The 24,761-nt window shown below is 40.5% G+C and overlaps 1 protein-coding gene across 2 annotated transcripts; it reads left to right on the top strand.

Annotated features, from left to right (window-relative positions):
- Positions 1 to 353: 353 nt before the first annotated feature.
- On the top strand, positions 354 to 23,197 carry LOC118826275. 2 transcript variants are annotated; one of them, XM_036597197.1, is made up of 21 exons: positions 354 to 504; positions 1,922 to 1,983; positions 2,068 to 2,136; positions 3,137 to 3,205; positions 3,299 to 3,370; positions 6,586 to 6,651; positions 7,567 to 7,617; positions 7,886 to 7,936; positions 9,875 to 9,922; positions 11,046 to 11,120; positions 13,165 to 13,230; positions 14,404 to 14,493; positions 14,579 to 14,638; positions 15,647 to 15,694; positions 16,718 to 16,810; positions 16,920 to 16,979; positions 18,338 to 18,385; positions 19,975 to 20,049; positions 21,175 to 21,214; positions 21,318 to 21,369; positions 22,177 to 23,197. In XM_036597197.1, the coding sequence occupies exons 2-21, from the start codon at positions 1,936 to 1,938 to the stop codon at positions 23,066 to 23,068; spliced, it is 2,073 nt and encodes a 690-aa protein (XP_036453090.1). In that variant the 5' UTR covers positions 354 to 504; positions 1,922 to 1,935; the 3' UTR covers positions 23,069 to 23,197. The 2 variants fall into 2 exon arrangements, with proteins under 2 accessions (XP_036453090.1, XP_036453089.1); XM_036597196.1 differs by having other exon boundaries at positions 9,857 to 9,922.
- The last annotated feature ends 1,564 nt before the right edge of the window (positions 23,198 to 24,761 follow it).

Genomic DNA, 24,761 nt, shown 5'->3' with positions numbered 1-24,761 from the left:
AGGACATTACTTATCACTACTTTTTTGATCAGGTCTTTACTGATTGGTGCTTCATCCTTTATTAATATGTACTGTATTGTGTAAACAAAATCGTGTCAAGTTATGGCAATGAACAAATGTTACATCAAAAAGAGCGAGAATTCAAATATGAATTAACGTTGAAACTGAAAAAAAAAACATTTCAATATGAATAAATATTTATGTAGAATAATAAACGCTCGGTAAAGATTCCTTTAGCGCTGCTGGATCATAAACAGTGGGAGAGTCTTACTTCTGCAAATGAGCGCTGTGAACGTAGCGTGACGTGGAGCGCAGTGATGAGACTCGGCCTGTAGGGGGCGCTGATACACAAACCGCGCCTATCGGCAGCCCAGAACTGAACGGAGCTGAGCTGTAACTGTAACTGTACGTTAACTGTAACTTAGAGACTGTTTGATGTCGTTTATTCTCCTCTTAATCTGATTGAACTCCGACTCCGGACAGTGTGGGGCTGTCTGGGCTGAGGTGAGTCACACCGGGTCTCTTCTCTCCTCCGCTACTTCAGGAAAACGAGTGTCGGTTGTGTTTGTTTGCTGGTACACAGTTCTAACTTGATTCGAAGTGAACTGAACTGGATTTAAACTGTTCGTATTTGTACCTGAGGAGGTTATTCACTCTTCTCGAGTCGGTTTAGATGCCTACTTTCCCACAAGGACTCAAGAAAAACGCTAATTCACCAGCTTCTTTTTACAATTTTCCGTTCCACCTTAAATGGCGCAGCGGTTACATTCTGTCGCCTGAGGCACCAGAATGTAACTGCAGCGCCGTTTAAGGTGGAACGGAAAATTCCTTTAAGAAGACTTCAGTGTTAAAAAAGTAAGGTTCTTTAGTAAAAGGAAAGGTTCTGTTTAGAGCCCTGAGTTTTATATCGAGCCATTTGGTGCTTAAATGGTTCTTTGCATGATGAAAAATGCGTTGTTTGTGGTTCTGTATAGAACCGTTTTGAAAAGTGTTCAGTCCAGCACCAGCAGAACCCTGGATAGAACCATTTAAAGCACATTTTCCATCAATCTGAAGAACCATTTCACCATACGAAGACCCATTTAAGCATTAAATGGTTCTATATAGAACTCAAGGTTCTAAATAGAACTGTTAACTTTACTAAAGAACCCTTGAGGAACCATCTTTTTTAAGAATGAGCTTTTTAGTATGAGAGCAGTGAAAATGGCATTAAATCCTGCAGTGCTGTCTTGGTGAATGCTCTGTATGACTGCTGTTAAAGGGGAACTCCACCGATTTTTCAAAATTTCTGCATAATTAAATGGTTAAGATGTAAACAGAGCGGTTCAGAGTGGTTTGGTGTGGAACACTTCGTTCTAGAGAAACTTACAGAGTCAAAACTGTTCACAGTGGTGGTGATAGGAACCAGACGTCCACCTCTAAAAGCTCCCTCACAGAAAGTTCCTACATGAAATGGTTATGAATTCACTGCCTGATGACTGAGACACTGTTTTATGATAGTTTAGAGAACTTAAACTCCATTCATGGTGGAGGGATACATGCAGGGTGCTGTGAGGCAAAATAGTCCCCAAAGAAAACTTATTATTTCAGATTTTCCACTATTTTCCATCATCAACATTCCATATAAACTCAGAAGACTCGTGTAGGTTCACTGGTGGTTCTGGATGTAAATAAAATGTCTATATTTGTGTTGTAGTCATGGCGACCCCTGGTTCCTATCAGCACCACTGTAAAGACATCTGAACCATTTCACACCAAACCACTCTGAATCTCTCTGATTACACCTCACACACTGAGTTAATACAGAATTTTTTAAAAACTTGGTGGAATTCCCCTTTAAAGCTGTTAAAGCTGTTGAAGCCTGAAACCTGATAGTGTGTGTGAGCTGACCTGTTTCAGCCTCGTCCTCTTTAACCTTCAGGGGAAAGGAGAGGAATGCTGAGTGGAGTTTTTAAATCGGCGCCCAGGCCCACTGATAAAGCAGTAAGTTACCTGGACAGGTGATTGTTGTGTACAGTGTGAGATTATGTGAAGGAGTTTAACGCTGTGCTGTGATCTTTACTGCAGGAATCACTGACAGCCGACCGAAACAGATCCAACAACAATGAGAGCGTGTTCGGAAACAGCAAAGCAAAGGTCAGAGTGACAGAGATCTCCTTTAATGGATTAATAGTGTTAAATCACATCATCTGATCATCTGCATTATCTTTTATTGATAGAATTAATGCAATAAGTGATGTTTAAACATTGCAATTGCATTTATTATTATTAGTTACCTCTAAAAGGCATATATTTGGGTATTGACATATTTAAGTCTATTAACACTTTTTGTGTCAATTACAATTGTAATCATAAAGTATTTACATGAGACAGTCACACAGGCCGTATGTTGTTATTTTCAGGAGACCCTGGGCTGCTCAGATATGCCATTGTTTGACATGTAAATCCTGACAGAATTTTGATATCTTTATGAATTTGGGTCATTTGAAGGCCATATGAAGGCCAAAAAGCAGAGCAATAATATCAGGATTTTGGGTGATTTTCCGAGCCGAATTACTCCCTGATGCTGACATCACAGCTCGATGACGTCATGCTTGCTCGTTAGGGGCGGGTCTGCTGAATGTCCTGATATGTGGATCATGTTTGAATCTTAAACTGTTCTGAAGCTATGAAGGCTAGAAGTGACCTACTGTTTTGTCCGCAAAGTGTGGGTCCTAAGGGCTAAAGGGGAATTCCACCAATTTTTCAAAATTTCTGCATAATTCAGCAGTTGCGATCTTTATATATATTTATAATGATTTAAGCTATCAAAACATCCTACCCAGACGTTTAGGTACAGACCTACATATCGTAGTAGGTTTTGCCTGTGTGTGTGGAGCTGTAAAACACCTAAACAGTGCTCTTCATATAATAAATGCATTATGAAATACCAGTCAAATCTACCCATCAGCCCAAAGCTGATGATGTTTAAAAAAGCCGATATCAGCCAATACTGATATGATTCTGATATCATCGTTCACCTCTAGAAAATTCAGTTTTCCGTGATATGGCCCTTTCAGTGTTCTTCTTAGCGCACAGTGTTCCCCACAGATTTCTTTCAGTTTCTAATACACATTATTGTGCTTGTTCTAATCAGGAGAGTCTCTCGGTCGACAGAGAGCTGCTGGTCGGCGGCGCTGACCCCTCTGACCGCTCTGTGAGCAGCGTAAGTCTCTTCCGTCCCTGCAGTGCTGCTCGTTGCGCCTCCCTGTGGTTTGGTTTGTTCTCATTATTGTGTGTCTGCTGTGCTTCATCTCAGGATAACTCAGGCGTTCTCAGCGGCCTGTTCAGGAGATCGCCCAAACCCCCTCCAAAATCTGCGCATGCACAGGTATGAAGACCATCCGCTCACGTTCTGTACTCTAGAACTGGGTTCTGCCGCTTCTGTCTGCATGTCTCCCTGTAGTTGAGCAGCTTTAGCACTGTATCTGTCAATCAATCGAAATGTTATAAACTACGCTTAAAGAGATGGTTCTTCAAGGGTTCCTTAAAGGGAATGATTCTATTTAGAACCATTTCATGCTTAAATGGTTCTCTGCATGATGAAATAGTTCTTCAGATTGATGGACAATGTGCTGTATATGGTTCTGTACAGCACCAAAAAAACGGAAGAACCGTTCCATTGCTTTTACTAAAGAACTCTTGAAGAACCTTCTTTTTTAAATGTGTAGAACCCAATATTGAACAAATTTCCCAGTAATGTAATAATGCCTAGAAATGTAATATTTCTTAACAAAAATGTAATAAAACCCAATAATGTAATAACATACTGAGTAATGAAATACAAAATATAAACAGATAATGCGTTATACACCGATCAGGCATAACATTCTGACCACCTCCTTGTTTCTACACTCATTGTCCATTTTATCAGCTCCACTTACTATATAGGTGCACTTTGTAGTTCTACAGTTACAGACTGTAGTCCATCTGTTTCTCTGATACTTTGTTAGCCCCTTTTTACCCTGTTCTACAGTGGTCAGGACCCCCATGGACCCTCACAGAGCAGGTACTATTTGGGTGGTGGATCATTCTCAGCGCTGCAGTAACACTGACGTGGTGTTGGTGTGTTAGTGTGTGTTGTGCTGGTCTGAGTGGATCAGACACAGCAGTGCTGCTGGAGTTTTTAAACACTGTCCACTCACTGTCCACTCTATTAGACACTCCTACCTTGTAGATGTAAAGTCGGAGACGATAGCTCATCTGCTGCTGCACAGTTTGTGTTGGTCATCCTCTAGTCCTTCATCAGTGGTCACAGGACGCTGCCCACAGGACGCTGTTGGCTGGATATTTTTGGTTGGTGGACTATTCTCAGTCCAGCAGCGACACTGAGGTGTTTAAAAACTTCAGCAGCTCTTCTGTGTCTGATCCACTCAGACCAGCGCAACACACACTAACACACCACCACCACGTCAGTGTTACTGCAGTGCTGAGAATGACCCACCACCCAAATAGTACCTGCTCTGTGAGGGTCCATGGGGGTCCTGACCACTGTAGAACAGGGTAAAAAGGGGCTAACAAAGTATCAGAGAAACAGATGGACTACAGTCTGTAACTGTAGAACTACAAAGTGCACCTATATAGTAAGTGGAGCTGATAAAATGGACAGTGAGTGTAGAAACATGGTCATAATGTTATGCCTGATCGATGTAAACATATAATTTGAATACTCGAATTGAAGCAGTACTTCATTCAGAGTATTTATTTGAGCTGAATAAAACTTGTTAATGTGCGTGTTACCACATTAAATCATTTTTTTGGTTAGAGCTGATAAGCCGTTTTGTACAGCGTGCGTTTGAGTGTACAGAAAGCTGTCGGGCTCAGCTGGTACCTGAACTGAAAACACGCTGTTCTTTTATTTCAGTTCTCATGTGCTTTAATGTGGAACTGAAACCACAGGAATGCAGATTACATTCCAAAAGCTGAGGCGGTTCTGATGTGTCTCTTCGTGTCTGTGGTTGTTTGATGTGATGTCAGTCAGTCTTCTGTATCCGAGAGATCAGTCTCTGAGCGTGTTTATGAGGACTGTGAGCCTCCAGGCTGTTAAAGCGTGACAGAACACGTCCAGATTAGTGGGCCGTTCCTGCCCGGACACGGTCACAAGACCTTGTGAAACGTTTCTAAGGCTGCCGAATATTTTTAATATGCATGCGATGACAATATGTGTGCAAAAGGCAACAAACATCAGCATGTATGACATTTAGATCTGTCTCTATTGATCATATTAGTAACAGAGTAATCCATTAATGACTCCAGTAATCAGAATTTTACAAACATGAATTTACGTTTTTTTTTTTTTCTAAATTCCTCCATAATCCAGTGTGTGAGATGTAATCAGAGTGATTCAGGGTGGTTTGGTGTGAAATGGTTCAGATGTCTTTACAGTGGTGGTGATAGGAACCAGGGGTCGCCATGACTACAACACAGATATAGACATTTTATTTACTATCCAGAACCACCAGTGAACCTACACGAGTCTTCTGGGTTTATATGGAATACACTCTTAAAAATGATGGTTCTTCAGTGGTTCTTTAGTAAAGAAAATGGCTCTATATAGAACCATGAACACTCAAAGAACCTTTTCCATGATTAAAGGGTTCTTTGCATTACTAAATGGGTTTTCAGATTGATGGAGACTGTACTAGATGGTTCTGTAAAGCATCTTTTTGAAAAGGGTTCTATATAGCACCAAGGAGGGTTCTGTTATTGTTTATGATGTCAAGCCTGTAACAGTAGAAGAACTGTTTTCAAAAAGGCTCTAAATAGAACTATATAAATCATCTTCTCCATCAATCTGAAGAACGCTGTAATGATGCAAAGAACCCTTTAATCATGGAAAACGTTCTTTGAGTATTAATTTGTCAATTTTTTTTACTAAAGAACCCTTGGACCTTCTTTTTAAGAGTGTATACTATGAAGTTTGTGTCAGAATCTTCTCAAAACTATCATAAAACAGTGTCTCAGTCATCAGGCAGTGAATTCATAACCATTTCATGTAGGAACTTTCTGTGAGGGAGCTTTTAGAGGTGGACGTCTGGTTCCCATCACCACCACTGTGAACAGTTCTGACTCAGTGAGTTTCTCTAGAACAGAGCGTTTCACACCAAACCACTCTGAACAACGGTGGAGTTTCCCTTTAACTGAACATAAACACGCCATGAATTGGCTTTTAAAGATGGCAGAACTTCACTGGAGGAAGGTGTTTAGAATGTAAACGACTTCACATGGTAGCAAGCAGTTGATCTGAGTTTATTGATCTCTGTTGAGTCACGTCAACTTGCTAAATCCTTACCTTTCAGTTTAGATGAAAGTTTTGCATAAACTCAGACTTTAAAACCCTGTAAACACTTCAAAATTGCCCTCCTCCACTTCTTGTCACTATTAATCAATTGAAAATAAGACAATCATCAGAAAACTGACAGCTAATCACTGCTGCTAAGTTCCGTTTTAATCACAGATTGATTTCGGAATATACTCTGCGGCATGAAACAGGAAAAGTAGATGTAAGTCTAATAAAAGCTATTCCTCTGTCGTTTCTTTGTGCAGGAGAAAAGTGCACCTGTTTACTCCGAACCGTCAGCCAGAGATGGAAATCCGTCCAACCAAACCAACGTAAGTGTAACTGTTATAGCTTTCTTTATACTGATGGAGTGTTTATGCCTTTTATTAGTGGTGATAGGAACCAGACGTCCACCTCTAAAAGCTCCCTCACAGAAAGTTCCTACATGAAATGGTTATGAATTCACTGCCTGATGACTGAGACACTGTTTTATGATAGTTTCTGAAAAGGTTTTGGTCTAAAATGTATTGTAATCAATTAATTTTATTCCATTCATGGTGGAGGGATACATGAAGGGTGTTCTAAGGCAAAATAGTGCCCAAAGAGAAATGAAATGAAATTAAAGTTTTTCAGATTTTCCACTATTTTCCATCATCAACATTCCATATAAACTCAGAAGACTCGTGTAGGTTCACTGGTGGTTCTGGATAGTAAATAAAATGTCTATATCTGTGTTGTAGTCATGGCGACCCCTGGTTCCTATCACCACCACTGTAAAGACATCTGAACCATTTCACACCAAACCACTCTGAGTCACTCTGATTACATCTCACACACTGAGTTAATACAGAATTTTTTAAAAACTTGGTGGAGTTCCCCTTTAAGTAAAGAGTATCAGCAGCACGCATTCGTAAAAAAAGTAAGGTTCTAGGGAAGCTTTTAATTCATATCAAACCTGTGTCATTTACAAATATGGTTCTTTAACCCATAAACTCCCAGGCTTATTACATCAGGCTTATTATTCAGCAACTTCATAGAGTTATTCTTCAGCTACAGCAGTGAGGAATGGAAACCTGAACACATCAATGGTTCCTGACAATGTAGGGGTTAAAAGAAAGGTTGATTAAGGGACCAGAAGTGGTTCTTCTATGGCCTCTCTCCAAAGAACACATCTGACACCTTAATATTTAAGAGCGGCGTGTGAATGTTCTCTAAACAACACCCTTCTTCCACGTTTTGTCCTTTAGAGTGGAGTGTTCGGGTGGATTTTCAGGAATCCATTCGGCTCCTCGGCTCAGGTGACCTCCTCCCTCTGAATATGAAAGACTTCTTTCTCTTCTCTCTGCTCTTCTGTTGTTCTTGCACTGTTTATATCATAATTAATGGCAGATGAGTGAATGAAGGGGTCCATGTGTTTCACAGCGGTGATTTTTCCGGTGCTGTGAGTGTACAGTAACTGAAGGGTGTGTGTGTGTGTGGGTGTGTGTGTGTGTGTGTGTGTGTCTGTGTGCGTGTGTCTGTGTGTGTATGTGTGTGTATGTGGGTGTGTGTGTGTCTGCTCTGCAGGAGAGGGAAAAATCAGAGCCGCCTGGAGAGACACACTCAGGATCCGCACAGGTGTGTGTACGCCAGCTTTTACCTGAGATGTAGCCAGAAAAGGGAAACATTACTTTCCTGTTAGTGCTGACAGAATTCAGCGACTTCACTGCTGACAGAATTTACATCTCCTTTCTTCTCTCTGCTCCGTACTGCTGGTATGACCTTGGAAACAGGTGTTGCGTAACTGTGGAATTGAGTGTAGTGTAACCCTGTAGATGGATGTAGTGCAACTATGGAAATGGGTGTAGTGTAACTATATAGAAGTGTAGTGTTACCATGGAAATAGATGTAGTGTTACTATGGAAGTGGGTGTAGCACAACTATGGAAGCAGGTGTATGGTAGGCATGGAGATTAGTGCAGTCTCAGCATGGAAAAAGGTGTAGCATACAGGTGTAACCCTGGAAATGGGTGTAGCACCACTGTGGAAATGGGTGTAATGTAACTATATAAGAGCGTAGTGTTACCATGGAAATGGATGTAGTGTAACCATGGAAATGGATGTAGTGTAACCATGGAAATAGGTGTAGTGTAACCATGGAAATAGGTGTAGTGTAACCATGGAAATGGGTGTAGTGTAACCATGGAAATGGATGTAGTGTAACTATGGAAATGGGGAAGCGTAACCATGGAAATGGGTGTAGTGTAACCATGGAAATGGATGTTGTGTAACTATGGAATTGGGGTAGCGCAACCATGAAAATAGGTGTAGTGTAACCATGGAAATGGATGTAGTGTAACTACAAAAAAGGGGGTAGCACAACTATGGAATGGGGTGTAGTGTAACTATGGAAATGGGGGTAGCACAACCATTGAAACAGGTGTAGTGTAAGCATGGAAATTAGTGTAGTCTAAGCATGTAAATAGATGTAGAGTAACCATGGGAACAGGTCAAAAGTAACCAGGGAAACAAGGTTAGCATAACCATGGAAAGACGCATAAGAGCTACCATGGGAATGAGTGTAGTGTAATCATGAAAACATGTAGCGTAACCTTTGAAGTAGGTGTAGCATAGCCCTGTAAACGGCTGTAGTCCACTGATCCATATATGGCGGTGTAGTTGTAATTCTGAAATCTAGAAAAGAATCTAAAGTTGGATCGGTGGAGGGAGGGTGTAACGCTGGGGTGCTCAGTTCTTGTCCTGGAGATCCACCACCCTGCAGAACTCTTTAAAGCAGGTACAGTGAGTCAGACTATTTCTTTCTCGTTTCTACACATTTACATGTTTAAAGGTGCAGTGTGTAAGATTTAGTGCCATCTAGTGGTGAGGTTGCAGATTGCACCCAGCTGAATCCCCCTCCCTCGCCCCTTCCTTTCCAAGCGTGCAGTAGAACCTACAGTGGCCGTCAGGTTTTCTGCCGTCGTCTGTCCTGATTTCATTTCGCTTCTTCATGTTCTCTCTTCTTTGATGGTGAGGATTCACCCTCTCTCGCTTTTTCTTGTGCTAAATAATAAGTCTGAGCCTCCATTTGTCAAAATTTGGGTTCTCAAGTTTCTCACAACACAAAATGGTCAGCAGCACCAGCAGCTCCACTGATTCTTCTTCTTTCTATGTCTTCCAACCCAAGCTACAGCTCCACCAAATTCAAGCTGCGACTTCTGTGTAAAAACGCGAAAGGCGCCCTCTAGAGTCAGTACTTGGTTTGTCCATTCTGGGCTACTGTAGAAACATGGTGGCGGTTGCCTCTGTTGCAAGAGAAGCTGCTCCCTAAGTAGATATGAAGGGCTCAGTCTAAGATAACGAAAACACAACGACTCATAGTTACAGCTGATTATACAGTGATGAACACATGGTTTTGTTACTATATTCATTTCTGCTAATAGAGCCCCTTAAATCTTACACACTGCACCTTTAAAAACACCAGAACTCTGGATGGAACAGTGTTTAAGCTGAACCCTGTCCACTCTGCTCCCAAAGTATAGATGATGTATTTTTACAGCCTCTTTTTCTTAATCAGGAGTGCGGCTCTGAAGCTGAAGACAGGCCGGCTCCTGCACAGCTCCCAGTATGTAAATTAACTGTACAAATTTAGTCCTGAGAAGTATAGAACTGTAAAGTTAGTATTCAAATACAATCATGTAATTAAATAGATTGTTTGTGTAATTAAGTACATTTACATCAGTGTTGTCAAGTTCAAGTGATTTCCTTTTGTTTGGTGTCAAAAACAGCAAAAAACATGGCAAAAATGTAATCAGTGCCAACAAGACTGTGCACTTCTTCATCAAACTTAAATAATTATAAAATCTTCTACTTACAAACGCAAATGTGGTTTAGATAGAAATTATAGAATCTGCACTTTGAACAAAAAGATCAGAGACCACCCTTCATTTCTTTAATATCCACTCAAAATGGCCATTAAGTGAGAGGAAGAGATATAAAACAAGATTTTGCATAAAGAAGCTGATTAAAGCTACAGAGAAAACGTGTCTCCTAACAACCACCTGGAAGAGCTGGTCGACCCCAAAACTGCCCCCATCAGATAAACAGCACTTAAAGCTTTCATCTCTGAGAGAGAGGAGAAAATCAAGCTGCTTCAGATCTGAAAACATCCACAGGTGTTTCTGTCCATCCTTCCACTGTGAGAAGACGACTCAGCGCTGTGGGTCTGAAAGGATGTGTAGCTGATCAAGAAGAACCTCACTGAGAAAAGGAGACGGACACATCAAACAAAGAAGCTGAACGATGGACTGACCACCCCAGAGTCCAGACCTCAACACCACTGAATGTGTTTGATTACTTCAGAAAATCGTCAACCAGCTTCTAAGACTGAACTTTGGAGGTGTGTCTGCAGATTCTTTGAGGAGCTGAAAGTGAGTCTCCTGAGAAGAATGGAAGCTGGAATAAAGGTGAAGAGTGACTCACTGACTCACACAGCTGAGAGTAGAGTGAGTTGTTGGTTAATTTTGTGGTAAATTTCTGACTTTTTGTGATGCTGAAAAATGAGTAACTCGTACTTTATGGCTGTTTTGACTGGAAATGTGAGCCTGAGACCTGAAAGCGTCTCTAAAGGAGTTCACACTGTTCTCACAGCGATTCTTTCAGGGCTTCTTTTATTTGGCCTGAATTAGAGCAGCGGTCATGTGGGAGTCATGCTGAGGATCTAACAGTGGTGTCTGTGTTCTTGTCAGGTTGACTCAGACTGTAAAACCAAAGCGGATGAGACTCCCCCCGTTCCCCCCGTCCCCCCCAGACCCACCGAGGAGGTACAGAACAGTACAGTACAGCACACTTCCATGTTGTTCAATACCAAATTTTAATAGCAGTCAGTCTAATCAGCGTCAGTGAGCCAGTGAGCATGCTGGGTCTAAAATCTAGCAGAACAGAAAAACAGCTATTAAAAAACAAGGTTCTGCTAACATTGTAATAAATGAGATTAGATTAGATTGGGCTGTACTAGATTAGACTAGACTAGGTTATAATAGACTACATTATATTATACTAGATAAGATTGGATTACATTAGAATGGATTAGATTAGATTGGACTAGACATGACCAGATTAGATTAGATTAGATTAGACTAGATTAGCCTAGACTAGGTTATAAGAGACTATGCTACATTATTTTAGACTATAAAAGATTGGATTACATTACACTAGATTAGATCAGACTGGACTAGACATGACTATATTAGATCAGATTAGATTAGATAGTACTAGATAATCTTTGACTAGGTTATAAGAGACTACACTACATTATTTTGTACTGTACTATATTAGCCTAGATTAAGTTATAAGAGAATATACTACATTATTTTAGACTAGATAAGATTAGATTACATTAGGCTAGATTAGATTAGACTGGACTAGACAAGACTAAATTAGATTAGAATAAACTAGACATGATTAGATTAGATTAGACAAGAATAGATGAGACTAGATGAGATTAGACTAAACATTATTGGACTAGAACAGACTGAACTAGATTTGATTTGAGTAGACTAGAATAGATTATATTAGACTAGACTAGGCTAAAATAGACTAGATTAGATGAGACTGGACTAGATTAGACTAGAGTAGATTATAGTAGATTACGTTAAACTGGACTAGATTAGACTAAACTAGATTATATTAGATTACATTAAACTAGATTAGACTAAATTAGACAAGATTTCACAGTCCATACAGTGCATCAGGGGATTCGGCTTTGAACACACATATTATGGTCAGTGAAGTAAATCTAATGTATTTCACACCTAAGCAGTATTTTTTTAATTTGTAGACTGTCTGAATCACATTCCATATGCATGTTATTAATGTCAGCACTTTTAATTTAGTTTATATTCCATTGCGGTCAGTAAATATACTGTTGTGTGCAAAGGTTCGAGCATCAAATTCCAAGTGACAGTAAGTTACACATCCTCTACAGAGACACACTTCTGCACATGGTCTGTGTCACATTTTATGTTTTATTTTTTCCCAATATGTTAAACTCCGCAAATAAATAGAAATTCAATTTGCAGAAAAATTACCTATTTAATTCTCAGGTTCACAAACTCGCCTGTGCATCAAATCCTCTCTCTATATCTGTGTCTGTGTCTGTGATGATCCAGCTCAGAAATCCAGTTCAGACACTTCCTGAATCTGTAGAGTCGCCCTTTCCATTCCATCTTATCTCGAGATCATACGAGACTCACATCCGGAGTTATGAGCCTATGAAGAGGGGCTGAGATACACGTCATCTGCCTCTCACCGTGTGGAACTGGTGGATTGGTGTGTCCGTCTACATTCTGTGTGAAACTGACAGATGGACACTCAGGAAATCACTAAGGACTGACCATCACGCCGAAAACCCTTCATTCTTCATTCAGTCCACATCGGAGACTCGTGTGAAACGGCGTGCAGAGAGTTTACAGCTGCTGAAGCTGCTGCAGCGGTTTTGGAAAGTAGTGATGAAGATAACGGAGCATTTAGATATGAAACATATGAGGATCATGATATATGAAGAGCCTTTAGAGGAGAGTTTAAGAAGAGAGACACAAGGGTTCAGTGTGTTCTCTGTAGAGGATTTGTTCACTTATTTTCACAATGTTGTTCAAACTTTTGCGTATGACTGTACCCACTTCCAACACTTCTCTCTCATTTCTGTTTCAAGCCACGCCCACTTTGTTTGTTTTTTAAACAAAAGTATAGTTCAGGAAACAATATCTACTGGTAAAAGAAGATGTGTACTGATACTCCTCCTTAGTGATAACATGCAGTAGCTCAGTTATTAACATTTTTGTATTTTTTATGTTTATGTTTTTGCAGGAGCTCAGCAATACCATCTCATACCGTCTCAGTCTACTGAATGCAGCAGAGAGAGGCTGTAATCAGGTACAGCATTGGCTTTACCCTCCAGTCATCTCTTTCATTTCTTTCGGGTATGAGTGGGAATTTATATGTACAGAGAAGTAAAATGGTTCATTCCTTCAGTAAGTTTCAGATAAATGCAGATTTTTAATGCAGATTTATTTTTATTTTTAGTGGGGTTTCACAACCACATGGTTTGAGGCAAGTTGTGAAAACAAATAAGAGAATCCAGGGCCCAGTTCTATTTCACCCCTCACCCCTACCACTCAGCCCTGCCCATCCGTTTTGCGTGTTCTCGTCTAGGGGTCGGGTGTCCCGGTTCTTGTTGAGATGGAGGGGAAGGGTGAAGTGTTAATGGTGGTTTTTCAGAGACTCCAAACAGAGTGATATGAGAAAAAAAGAAAAACTGGCAAGATGGAGAACAAGAGACCAAAGAAACACACAAATGTGAGAATTTTCACTGTTAAAAATTCCGATAACCATCGAATTGTCTTAGTTTAATGTCGTTTCAGTGTATTATGATCCTTTTCTTCATAACAAGCATAAAAAAACGCTAGTAGTATCTGATGTCTCGGTATCTAGCTAGCTAAATTCCCTGTTCCACCTTAAATGGTGCAGCAGTTATCATTAGCATTACAGAACTGCTGCTCCATTTAAGGTGGAACGGGAAAATTGGAACAAGAATCTGGTGAATATCTGACTTCAGCTTCATATCACTGAAGAATTATTGGTGGGTGATAATAAATAATTGCCCCCCTCTTTGAAGATCATATGATTCCCTAAATGTAACTAAAGCCCAGCAGTGAGGAGCTGAACTTTACCCTCCTCTGCTGTCACTGCAGACTGGCAGGGTCTCCTACAGAGCAGCGCTGGTAGCTGTTAATGAAGTGATGCTCTTTTTATTTGAGGGTCCCATTTCAGAGGGAAGATTTCAACCACTACCCTGTAACTCAGCTCCAAGGGGCAACACTCGAAAACAAGGAGCAGGGGTAAAAATAAGAAATGGGTTTGGGCCAAAGTAAGCCTTCATGAACCTTGTAGCTCCAGTGCTAAAACTAAAGAAACAGACTTAAGATACCAGGCATGTCTTGGCTGATCTTGCATTTAGGGTAAAGGGGGCGGGGACAACTGGACAAATTCGATTATTAGTGGAAAATTTTGCTTTACAGTCAAACGACGGTGTTTCTCCCTTTGCAGCAGGAGTGCGGTGGTGAAGGAGTGCAGGAGGAGCGAGAGGATGAGCGGATAAAGAGTGGAGTGACGGAGAGAGAGGAGAACGTATCTGAGGTAAAACTGAACCTGCAGTGTGTTAATGGACACTGTGTACAGTCCTACGCTGTTTCTAACTCGATTGTTTTGGCTGTTTTTACAGGCGGCACCGAAGAAATTAAAGAAGCCCAAACAGCAATCTAAAACTGAAACTGCAGCAGAGGTACACAGACTAACTACTGCAGCAGAGCAGAAACACAGCTACTAAACACACAGATGTTACGTACTGCTAACACTGTAATAGATGAGATTAGATTAGATTAGACTGTACTAGATTAGCCCTGACTAGGTTATAAGAGACGACATTAGATTATTTTAGACTAGATAAAATTAGATTACTTTAGACTAGATTCAATTACACTGGACTAGACAAGACTAGATTAGACTATAAGAGACTACACTACATTATATTAGACTGTACTAGATAAGCCTGGACTAGATTATAGGAGACTACACTACATTATATTAGACTGTACTAGATAAGCCTAGACTAGATTATAAGAGACTACACTACATTAGACTGGATTATAGGAGACTACACTACATTAGACTGGATTATAGGAGACTACACTACATTAGATTAGACTAGGTAAGACTACATTTGACTAGATTGGATTAGACTGGACTGGACTAGACAAGATTAGATTAGATTAGATTAAACTAGACCCGATTAGACTAGATAAGATTGACTAGACTAGACAAGACTACTTTAGATTAGACTAGACTAGACATGATTAGACTAGATTATACATGATTAGACTACAGTAGATTGAACTAGGTTGGTTTGAGTAGACTAGACTAGATTATTCTAGATTATATTAGACTAAACTAGCCTAAAGTAGACTAGATTAGATGAGACTACGCTAGTGTAGGGTAGACTAGATTAGACTAGGCTAGATTACATTAGGTTACATTAAACTAGACTAGATTAAATTAAACTAGATTAAGACTTCACAGTCCATACGTGAGGGGGATTGGCTTTGAACACATACATTGTGGACAGTAAAGTAAATCTAATCCAATGTTACAAATTTCACACCTAAACTGTATTTTTATTGTTTGTTTATTTTGCATTTTCGTTTTCAAATTTATGTATGTATGTTTGTGGTGTGTGTGTGTGTGTGTGTGTGTGTGTGTGTGTGTTGGTGTGTTATCATTATAACTGGTGCACTGGAAGTCTGAGGACCAGGATGTTGTGGCCTGCAGTGACCGCACTGAGGTACAGCAGGTGTTGATGATCTAGTGCTCTGAGCTCCACATGAACAGAGATTATAATAAATAAATAAATATTTACACGTGGCTCATATTTTCACCGTTTATCTCAAGCTGTTTTATACAGCCAACACACTTACATATATCTATTCAGTCTACAGCTGTTTAGCCCCGCCCACTTCAGCCCAGACTGAGGTAAAATACAGGACAGCCAATCAGAACAGAGCTCATTTACATATATCAGTTTTAAAGGCACGGTATCAAAAACAGCCTGTTTTCAGTTCACTGATTCTGTGATACATAAACCAAAGCATTTACTTATATACGCCTATTCAGCCTACAGTAGTTTAGCCCCGCCCACTCACACTGAAGTGTTTCTACCAAGACTGGGGCACAATACAGGACAGCCAATCAGAACAGAGTTCATTTACATACATCGTTTTAAAGGAACAGTAACAAAAAACAGCCTGTTTAATTCTAAGGGATGAAGAGAGGTTAGAAAATGGTCATTTCGAAATGAATTGTGACTGTTTTGGGTTCATATAACTGCACAAATGTTACAGGTGGAGAAAAAATAAAATACAAGACAAATGTGGAGTATAAGCGCTTTAAAACGTGCTATTAATGTTTCTTTGTTTGTTGCATTTGCTTTGTTTTGTTTATATACTGTTTTTGACCTCTTATCTTTCCAGTGTAACTGGTTAAATGTAATGTTTAATTCTGAGAGATAAAGAGAGATTAGAAAATGTCTTGGAGTAATGAATCATGACTGATTTTGGTTCATATAACTATGAAAAAGTTATTAATCAAATGAAAATAATAAAATATATGACAAATGTAGGATGTGAGCCCTTTAGCTTCAAAGAGTAACCTGGTTACCTTGGAATCTTTGACTTCATTGAGCTTTAAATAAGTTAACAGAATATAAACCACATTATTGTTCATTTAACTAAAAACACTAAGGTTACTTATTTGTTTTAAATCAAAACATCAAATCGTTTCTCACAGTGTGCACATCTCTCTCTCTCAGGATGACAGTGAGGAGTGTGTGGAAACAGCCGGAGAGGCTGCGAACCAACAGGAGAGAGACGGCAAGCAGGAGAGCGCTGAGAAAAGCTCGCTGGTACATCAGCAGCGTTTTTTATTATCTTTCCAGATTAGATGGAATGACGAGGCCATGAAACAGCATCAATAATTCTGTTTATGTCCCGTTCGTCTGTTTCTCTACAAAGCCGAAGAAGAAGAACGTGAAGAAGAAGAAGAATCCGTTTATGCCTCATGTGGCACCAAAGGTAGCTGACAAAACTCCATCAGGAGGTTCTGTTGGTCCAGACTTCGCCTCAGTCCCATTTCTCATTTTAACCCCTACCCCTTGTTTTCGAGTGTTGCCCCTTGGAGCTGAGTTACAGGGCAGTGTTTGAAATCTTCCCTCTGAAATGGGACCCTCAAATAAAAAGAGCATCACTTCATTAACAGCTACCAGCGCTGCTCTGTAGGCGACCCTGCCAGTCTGCAGTGACAGCAGAGGAGGGTAAAGTTCAGCTCCTCACTGCTGGGCTTTAGTTACATTTAGGGCATCATATGATCTTCAAAGAGGGGGCAGTTATTTATTATCACCCACCCCTAATTCTTCAGTGATATGAAGCTGAAGTCAGATATTCACCAGATTCTTGTTCGAATTTTCCCGTTCCACCTTAAATGGTGCAGCAGTTACATTCTGGCGCTTCAGGCCTCAGAACTGCTGCACCATTTAAGGTGGAACGGGTAATTAGCATACTAATAGTGATTTTTTAATGCTTGTTATGAAGAAAAGGACCATAATACACTGAAACGACGTTAAACTAAGATAATATAATGGTTATTATAAAAGTCTCTGAAAAACCTCTGTAGTCCTAACACTGCACCCTACCCCTCTATCGCAATAAGAATCGGGACACCCTACCCCAGTTGTGAGGGGTAGGGCTGAGTGGTAGGGGTGAGGGGTGAAATGGGACTGGGCCATAGAATTTCATCGCTGCCTGAACAAAACCTCGTATTTCTCCTTTCAGGAGAAGGAGTAAAACATTATTAACTGATAATGGAAGTTCATTTCTAAGGTCATTTGTTTCTAAGTCTGTTTATTGTGGAACTAAACACAAAGCAAAGGTAGCTGGTGTTTACAAAATATGTTAAAAAACAAACAAAAAACAAAAACAGAGATATGAGATTTTGTCCCGACAGCGATGAGATGGAGTTGATGCACTACACTGGTAAAAATGATAGCTCTTCAAGGATTCTTTAGTAAAGGGAATGGTTCTATTTAGAACCATGAGTTCTATGTAGAACCATTTTCATGCTTACATGGTTCTTCGCATGGTGAAATTGTTGTTACACTGTCAAGCTATTTGGTGCTATACAGAACTATGTTCAAAAGAAGTTCCGTATAGAACCATATGCAGCACATTCTCCATCAATCTGAAGAACGATTTCACCATGCAAAGAACCGATGAAGCATGAAATCTACAGCACATTTACCATTCTTTGAGTGTTTATTGTTCCTTATAGAACCCTTAAAGAGCCATCTGATTAAGAGCGTAGTTTGGAGTTGTGCCTTGGTACCGATGTGACTCCTCACTGCTGTGTAATGCTTTGTCTTTGTGTTGGATTTCAGGGTAAAGCGCTTCAGAAGAGGAGTGGAACCGGAGCTGAACCTGTGGAGGTACCACTGAACTGTCTTTCAGCGTCCAGCGGGAGCTGTACTGACCGAGACAGAGCAACAGTTTCACTTCTCAGTGTAACAGAGACTGAGAACCGAAACAGGACAATAGCTCAATCTAAAACTCATCTAAATCCACAGAGCTGCAGTCACTTCACCCTCAGAGTGTTTATAATAATCAGTGTTTCAGCAGGAGGGGCAAATACTTTTTCACAGCGCTGTAATTAGTCATCTTAGTGTTGAAAATCTGAACACATGGCTTGTGTTGAAATATGAGCTGAAAATGCTCTGTAGATGCTTATCGTGCCTTTAACTCACATCTAAAGGGGAATTCCACCAAGTTTTCTAAATTTCTGTACATTTGAGTGTGTGAGGTGTAAACAGAGGTTCAGAGTGGTTTGGTGTGAAATGGTTCAGATGTCTTTACAGTGGTGGTGATAGGAACCAGGGGTCGCCATGACTACAACACAGATATAGACATTTTATTTACTATCCAGAACCACCAGTGAACCTACACGAGTCTTCTGAGTTTATATGAATGTTGATGATGGAAAATAGTGGAAAATCTGAAATAATAAGTTTTCTTTGGGGACTATTTTGCCTCACAGCGCCCTGCATGTATCCCTCCACCATGAATGGAGTTTAAGTTCTCTAAACTATCATAAAACAGTGTCTCAGTCATCAGGCAGTGAATTCATAACCATTTACTGTAGGAACTTTCTGTGAGGGAGCTTTTAGAGGTGGACGTCTGGTTCCTATCACCACCACTGTGAACAGTTCCGACTCTGTACGTTTATCTAGAACGATGCGTTTCACACCAAACCACTCTGTTTACATCTCTGTTTACTAACCACTTAATTATGCAGAAATTAAAAAAATATTATTACAATTTTTACTAAATATCTAAAAGAATTGATTTTGTCTAATCCTAAACCTGACCCTAACACTAAGCTTAATTTCAACCCAAATCCTAAACCTAAATCCGCACTCCGTTCATGTAGCTTGGTGCTAATCCTAATCCTAATCTTTCACCAGACAGTTAATCATTTTATTATCTGTAGATGATCTATAAGGACAGCCCAAAAGAAATAGGATCAGTAAAGGAATTCACATTGTGCTGGACTTAACTGGACCATAGATGGGTTTAAGAACCAAACACTATTCTAAAATATAACCACACCCACTAAACCACTGCAGAGCACTTTTACTGCATGTTCAGGAGTTCCTGTTGTGCATATTAAGTCATCTCCTGTGACTACTTCTGTCAATATTTGGGGAATTTCTCCCGTTTCCTCTTTTCTCTCTGCTTTTGTTTCTCTTTCTCTTCGGTTTGTGGAAGTCTGTGGCACCACTGTTTACAAAACAACAGCCACAGCAGTATCTGAACGCTTTTCCTCATACAGAACCTGGATGCACAGCTTCCGAGCTCTTGTTTACCCACAACAGGAGCCCTGCTAATATTTAGAATTCACTGAAGTGTTTATTCCATCACCTTCACATTTCATCTGATTACACTCCATCATCACGTCTCTCTCTGATAATGTTGTGTTTACTGAAGCCGCTGAAGTCTTCCTGTCCCTCTGTTCTTCTAGAACGATGTCCAGAAGAAGTCCCTCATGGAGCAGCTGAACGATCTTCGTTTGGAGAGAGCGCACAAGGAGGAAGAGGTTTGTTTTTTTTCCAAAAATAAGTTTTTTACTGTAAGTATGTTTGGTAAAGTCACTCCAGCCAAAATGACAAACGTAACCAGTGCTACACCTGCCTGCTCACCTCGCTCAGTGGTGCTGCAGTGGTGGAGTGAGATTTTCCAGTTTAAAGACAAGGAAAAGCCCTTTCTGATGTATCTTGAAGGTGGGAGGAGCTTTTGAAAAACTATAGACCACTGTAGTCGTGTGGTCGTTCTGTAGTCGGTGCTGCTCTTATGCCCATATTAGGAACTCCAGGTCTGAGCCCCATTTCTCTGTGGGCCAGAATGAATAGGGTTTTTCGAAAAATCGCCTCTATCGCCCCCTGTGTTCAATACAAATGTTCAGAACCTGATACGTTCTGTCCTGTGAACCTTCCTCCGAATATCCCTGGATCCTCCGAATTTCGAGAACTCACTGTTGTATAAAACAAGATGAACAACATATGAAATGCTATTTTCAGGTTGGAATCAATCAATCAATCAGCCAGTCAATCAATCAAACCTTTATTTAACCTCGGAGAACATCAAGGGTGACCCTCATTTGCAGTGTTGCCGAGTTGATACAGGAAAAAGGGATTGATAATATATAAGAACATGTCAAATAATAAAAGTAAATTTAATCAAAAAATGCATCAAATCAGGTAAGTATAAAAAAATTAAACATTAATAATAAAAATACAGTAGAAAATATAAAACAATAATTAAAACGTTGCTAAAATGTAAATGTTCATAAAATCAAATCACACCAAAATAAAATAAAAGGAGAATAAGATCAACAAAGTAAACTAAAAATGAATTAAAATTACTAAAATAATAATAAAATAATCATAATTGAAATAAAAATATGAATAATAATAAATAAACAAACAAATAATTAATAAAATAATTAAAAAATAAGACAATAATAGTAAAAAATCAGGTAAAGCAGTGTGAGGCAGAGTGGAGGTGGTTAGAGAGTCATAGTTTAAAGTGACTGAGTGACCCAGCGAGCTGAGCTCTAGTGTTTCCTGTAGGGAGGGTCCAGCTTGCTGGTGCTCTGGAACTAAAGGCAGATTTTCCCAGTTCCTTTAATCTGGCTCAGATTGGTTTTTATGTTCTGTCACAGGACCTGGAGGGCCTGATGGAGTGGTGGAGCACAGTCACGCGTGAGTCACATGCTGTATTTTAATGCGCCACAAAACACCGAACAACAGCGTTAATGTTATAAATACCCAGAATGAGTAACCGTCACTCTCTTGTGTCGTTCAGAGTGGGAGCAGATGCCGAGAAATGAAGACATGACAGAGAAGGAGGAGGCCAAGTGAGCTCATGGGGTCCCGATGACTGTCGTACTTAAAGGAGACGTTCAGCCGAAAGTCAAATAAGCCGAGACATGGCTGGAGTCTGAAGTGGCTTCTTTAGTTTTGCACTGAAACTGTGAAGATAAAACGGAACCAAAGAACGGACAAAACAGACACGGGTCAAGTTAGAAGCACTGAACCCTTAAAAGGCCAAAGAGTCACAGAATTTATTTACTCTGTTTTCTTGTGATAACGACTTCATTATTAGATCTTACGTTATTAATATCATAATCACAGCGACAGAAGTTGTTTATCTGAAATATCTTATAGCAACATTAGCCTTGTGTTTCCAGTGCAAAACTAGGCCTGTATTTATTTTATAGCCCTAATCTACACAAAATCAAGTCTACTTTAGATTAATTAGGAACTCAACACAGTTTGAAGCAAAGCGTGCGGTTAGCATGATGCTAATCGGTGCAGTATAAGCTTCCATTACTTGTTAGCTACATTATCCTCATAGCTGCAGTGCAAAACTGAATACATACAGGAAGGAAACTTCAGACACCCAGCATGTTTTGGCTCGTTGAATGAATTTGTGGTACAAGGGGAAAACATTTTAATTAGATTTTTGGGCAGATATTAATTTACTTAGCATTCTCCTTCTGCTCCACTCCACCTTCTTTTGTCTATGTTTTTTGGTTGCTCGTCGTTCATAAACAAGTTTAAGCTGCATTAAATGTATTTAAGTAAGGTGCTTTATTAATATTCTGAGCTATTATTATTAGTTTATTATTATTAGTTGAGCGCTGAGTTTGTTCTGTTCTTAGAGCGTTTGCGGTGACGGCGGAGAAGGTGCAGAGGGGCATCCGCGTCTTCAACCAGCTGTTCTCAGAGCGAGCCGAAGGCCTTTGGCAGCACGTCATTGACCTGAGGGCCATTGCTGACGGCCTGGACCGATTCAACTGGAGGACCAAAGTGGCCCAGATCACCGGTGGCTCCACCAGCGCTGTGGGTGGCGTGGCAACCATCACCGGCCTCGCCTTGGCACCGGTTACCATGGGAACATCTCTTATCGTCACGGCAGTGGGCCTGGGGGTGGCGGCTGCCGGTGGCCTGACCTCTGCGTCCGCCGGGATCTCCAACGCGGTCAACAACTCTCAGGACCGCAAGAAGGTGGAGCGGATCGTGGAGGACTACCAGAGCAAGATGGCCGACATCAACAAGTGCATGAAGTTCATCAAGCAGGGCATTGAGAACCTGCGGCAGTTCAATCTGCTGAGGGTGAAGAAGCAGGCCTACAACCGAGACTTCCCAGGCCTCAACGGCGTCTACGAGGATGGCGCCATGGCCAGCAAGGCCGTCCTCATCAACGCCAACGAGATCATGCGGGTGGTGCAGATCGCCAACGTTGCGGGCAGCACGGCGGCCCGAGCGGTCCAGATCGCCAGCATGGCCACCGGCGTGCTCACAGGGCTCTTCGTGGGCATGGACATCTACTTCGTGGCCAAAGACTCGCAGGAGCTCAGGAAAGGAGCCAAGTCGGAATTCGCAGCCAAGATCCGGGAGGTGGCCGACCAGCTGCACGAAGGCTTAGTGGAGCTCAACACCATCCGAGAGGAGCTGCAGTGTTCAGGAACTAATGCTGGAGCCTCCGCTTCCACCTCCACCTCACCTCCACGGAGCACTGAAGGCAACCTGGAGAAAACCAGTCAGTCCTGATTCAGGGGTTGAGATGTAATCAGAGTGATTCAGAGTGGTTTGGTGTGAAATGGTTCAGATGTCTTTACAGTGGTGCTGATAGGAACCAGGGGTCGCCATGACTACAGCACAAATATAGACATTTTATTTACTATCCAGAACCACCAGTGAACCTACACGAGTCTTCTGAGTTTATATGGAATGTTGATGATGGAAAATAGTGGAAAATCTGAAATAATAAGTTTTCTGTGGGGACTATTTTGCCTCACAGCGCCCTGCATGTATCCCTCCACCATGAATGGAGTTTAAGTTCTCTAAACTATCATAAAACAGTGTCTCAGTCATCAGGCAGTGAATTCATAACCATTTCATGTAGGAACTTTCTGTGAGGGAGCTTTTAGAGGCCAGATGTGGGCAGTAACTAATTAAATTTACTTAAGTACATGTACTTAAGTAAAAATATTGATGGATTTGTTCTCTCCTGAGTATTTTCAATCATAATTCTGTTACTTCTATTCCAGTATATCAGTGACTAAAGGAGTCTACTTTTTTAGCCATTCCTATTTACTCACTAATTTACTTTTTTGTGTTTAATTTCATTTTGTTTAGTTGGTGACACCATCTGTGCTGCTTTATCTTTGGCTACATCTTTAGCATTGTCTTTTAGGCCAAAAGAATCTCAGAAAGAGAAGAACAGAGCCAAACAAGCATATGTTCCCTTTGTTGCTGTCGGAACAAAACTTTGAATGTCCAAAATGTAACTTTACAGGAGAAAGAAAAAACAGTTATTGACTTACAGTGGAAGTTAATGAAAAAATATATTTTTCAAAGTAATTATGGACCATTTCCGAAGTTCTCATCATCATGAAACTTTAACACAATGGAAAGGGTGTAACGATGAACTCCCCAGTAGATATTTGGAATCAAGTGCAGGTTTATTGAACACTCAGAAGAAACGTCAGTATTGCCATGCAGGGTCAAGACAATCATAGATCAGGCAAATAATCCAAAAACATGATCCAGAACTCATTAACGATACAAGAAAGCACAGAAGTAAACAAGACAAGGAAAAACAAGGCTCAGAACCGCAGGGTATACCAGAGAATTAGGAGAATTCCCACTCCGTAATGTCTTCTGGGTTTCTTAAACACTAGAGGGCGCTCCCGAGCGAGTCCAAAATGAATGGGTTAATATGGAGAATTTGAGCAAAGTCATAGTTTATAAATGCTTAAACATTTTTAACGTGAAAGAATACATTCATTTCCTGAACACAGAGCAGCAAGATTTTAACACTGCTGTTATATTTTAAGAGCTTTTAAACTCGAGTTATAGGAGTTTAAAACGGCGCCTCATGGACGTTCATGATGTCAGTGAGCATGAACAGCTAATAAGCTGCTCTGCTCGCCAACCAATCAGCACTCAGTAGCAGTAATGCTAACCAATCAGCACTCAGTAGCAGTAATGTTAGTCCTGCTGCTCAAAACCCATTTGCTGTAGAAAAAAGGAAACATACAGGTGAGTTTTCTTTGTTTTTTTTTAGTGAAACTCATCCTTCTACGGTCTAAAATTAAAGGAAAGTTCTGGGCGAAGGCTTAGAAACTATTCTAACTTTTCGTTTTTAGCTGTTTATCTCCATTTGCCTCCGTTCATTGAGCACTCGCTCGTGGGCGCCCTCTGCTGTTTACCAGTCATGTTTTTGATATAACGGGGGAAA

The sequence above is a fragment of the Colossoma macropomum genome, unplaced genomic scaffold (assembly GCF_904425465.1).
Source record: "Colossoma macropomum unplaced genomic scaffold, Colossoma_macropomum, whole genome shotgun sequence".
Taxonomy (NCBI): domain Eukaryota; kingdom Metazoa; phylum Chordata; class Actinopteri; order Characiformes; family Serrasalmidae; genus Colossoma; species Colossoma macropomum.
The sequence above is the reverse complement of the archived record's forward strand: the minus strand, read 5'-3'. Positions and strand labels throughout refer to the sequence as shown.

What these genes read in the sequence shown, in the direction of transcription:
- LOC118826275 (XM_036597196.1), top strand. Translation starts at nt 1,936, where the DNA reads ATGCTGAGTGGAGTTTTTAAATCGGCGCCCAGGCCCACTGATAAAGCA. An exon ending in CAAAATCTGCGCATGCACAG is followed by an intron (nt 3,371 to 6,585) that starts GTATGAAGACCA and finishes TTCTTTGTGCAG; the next exon opens with GAGAAAAGTGCACCTGTTTA. An exon ending in GAGAGGAGAACGTATCTGAG is followed by an intron (nt 14,494 to 14,578) that starts GTAAAACTGAAC and finishes CTGTTTTTACAG; the next exon opens with GCGGCACCGAAGAAATTAAA.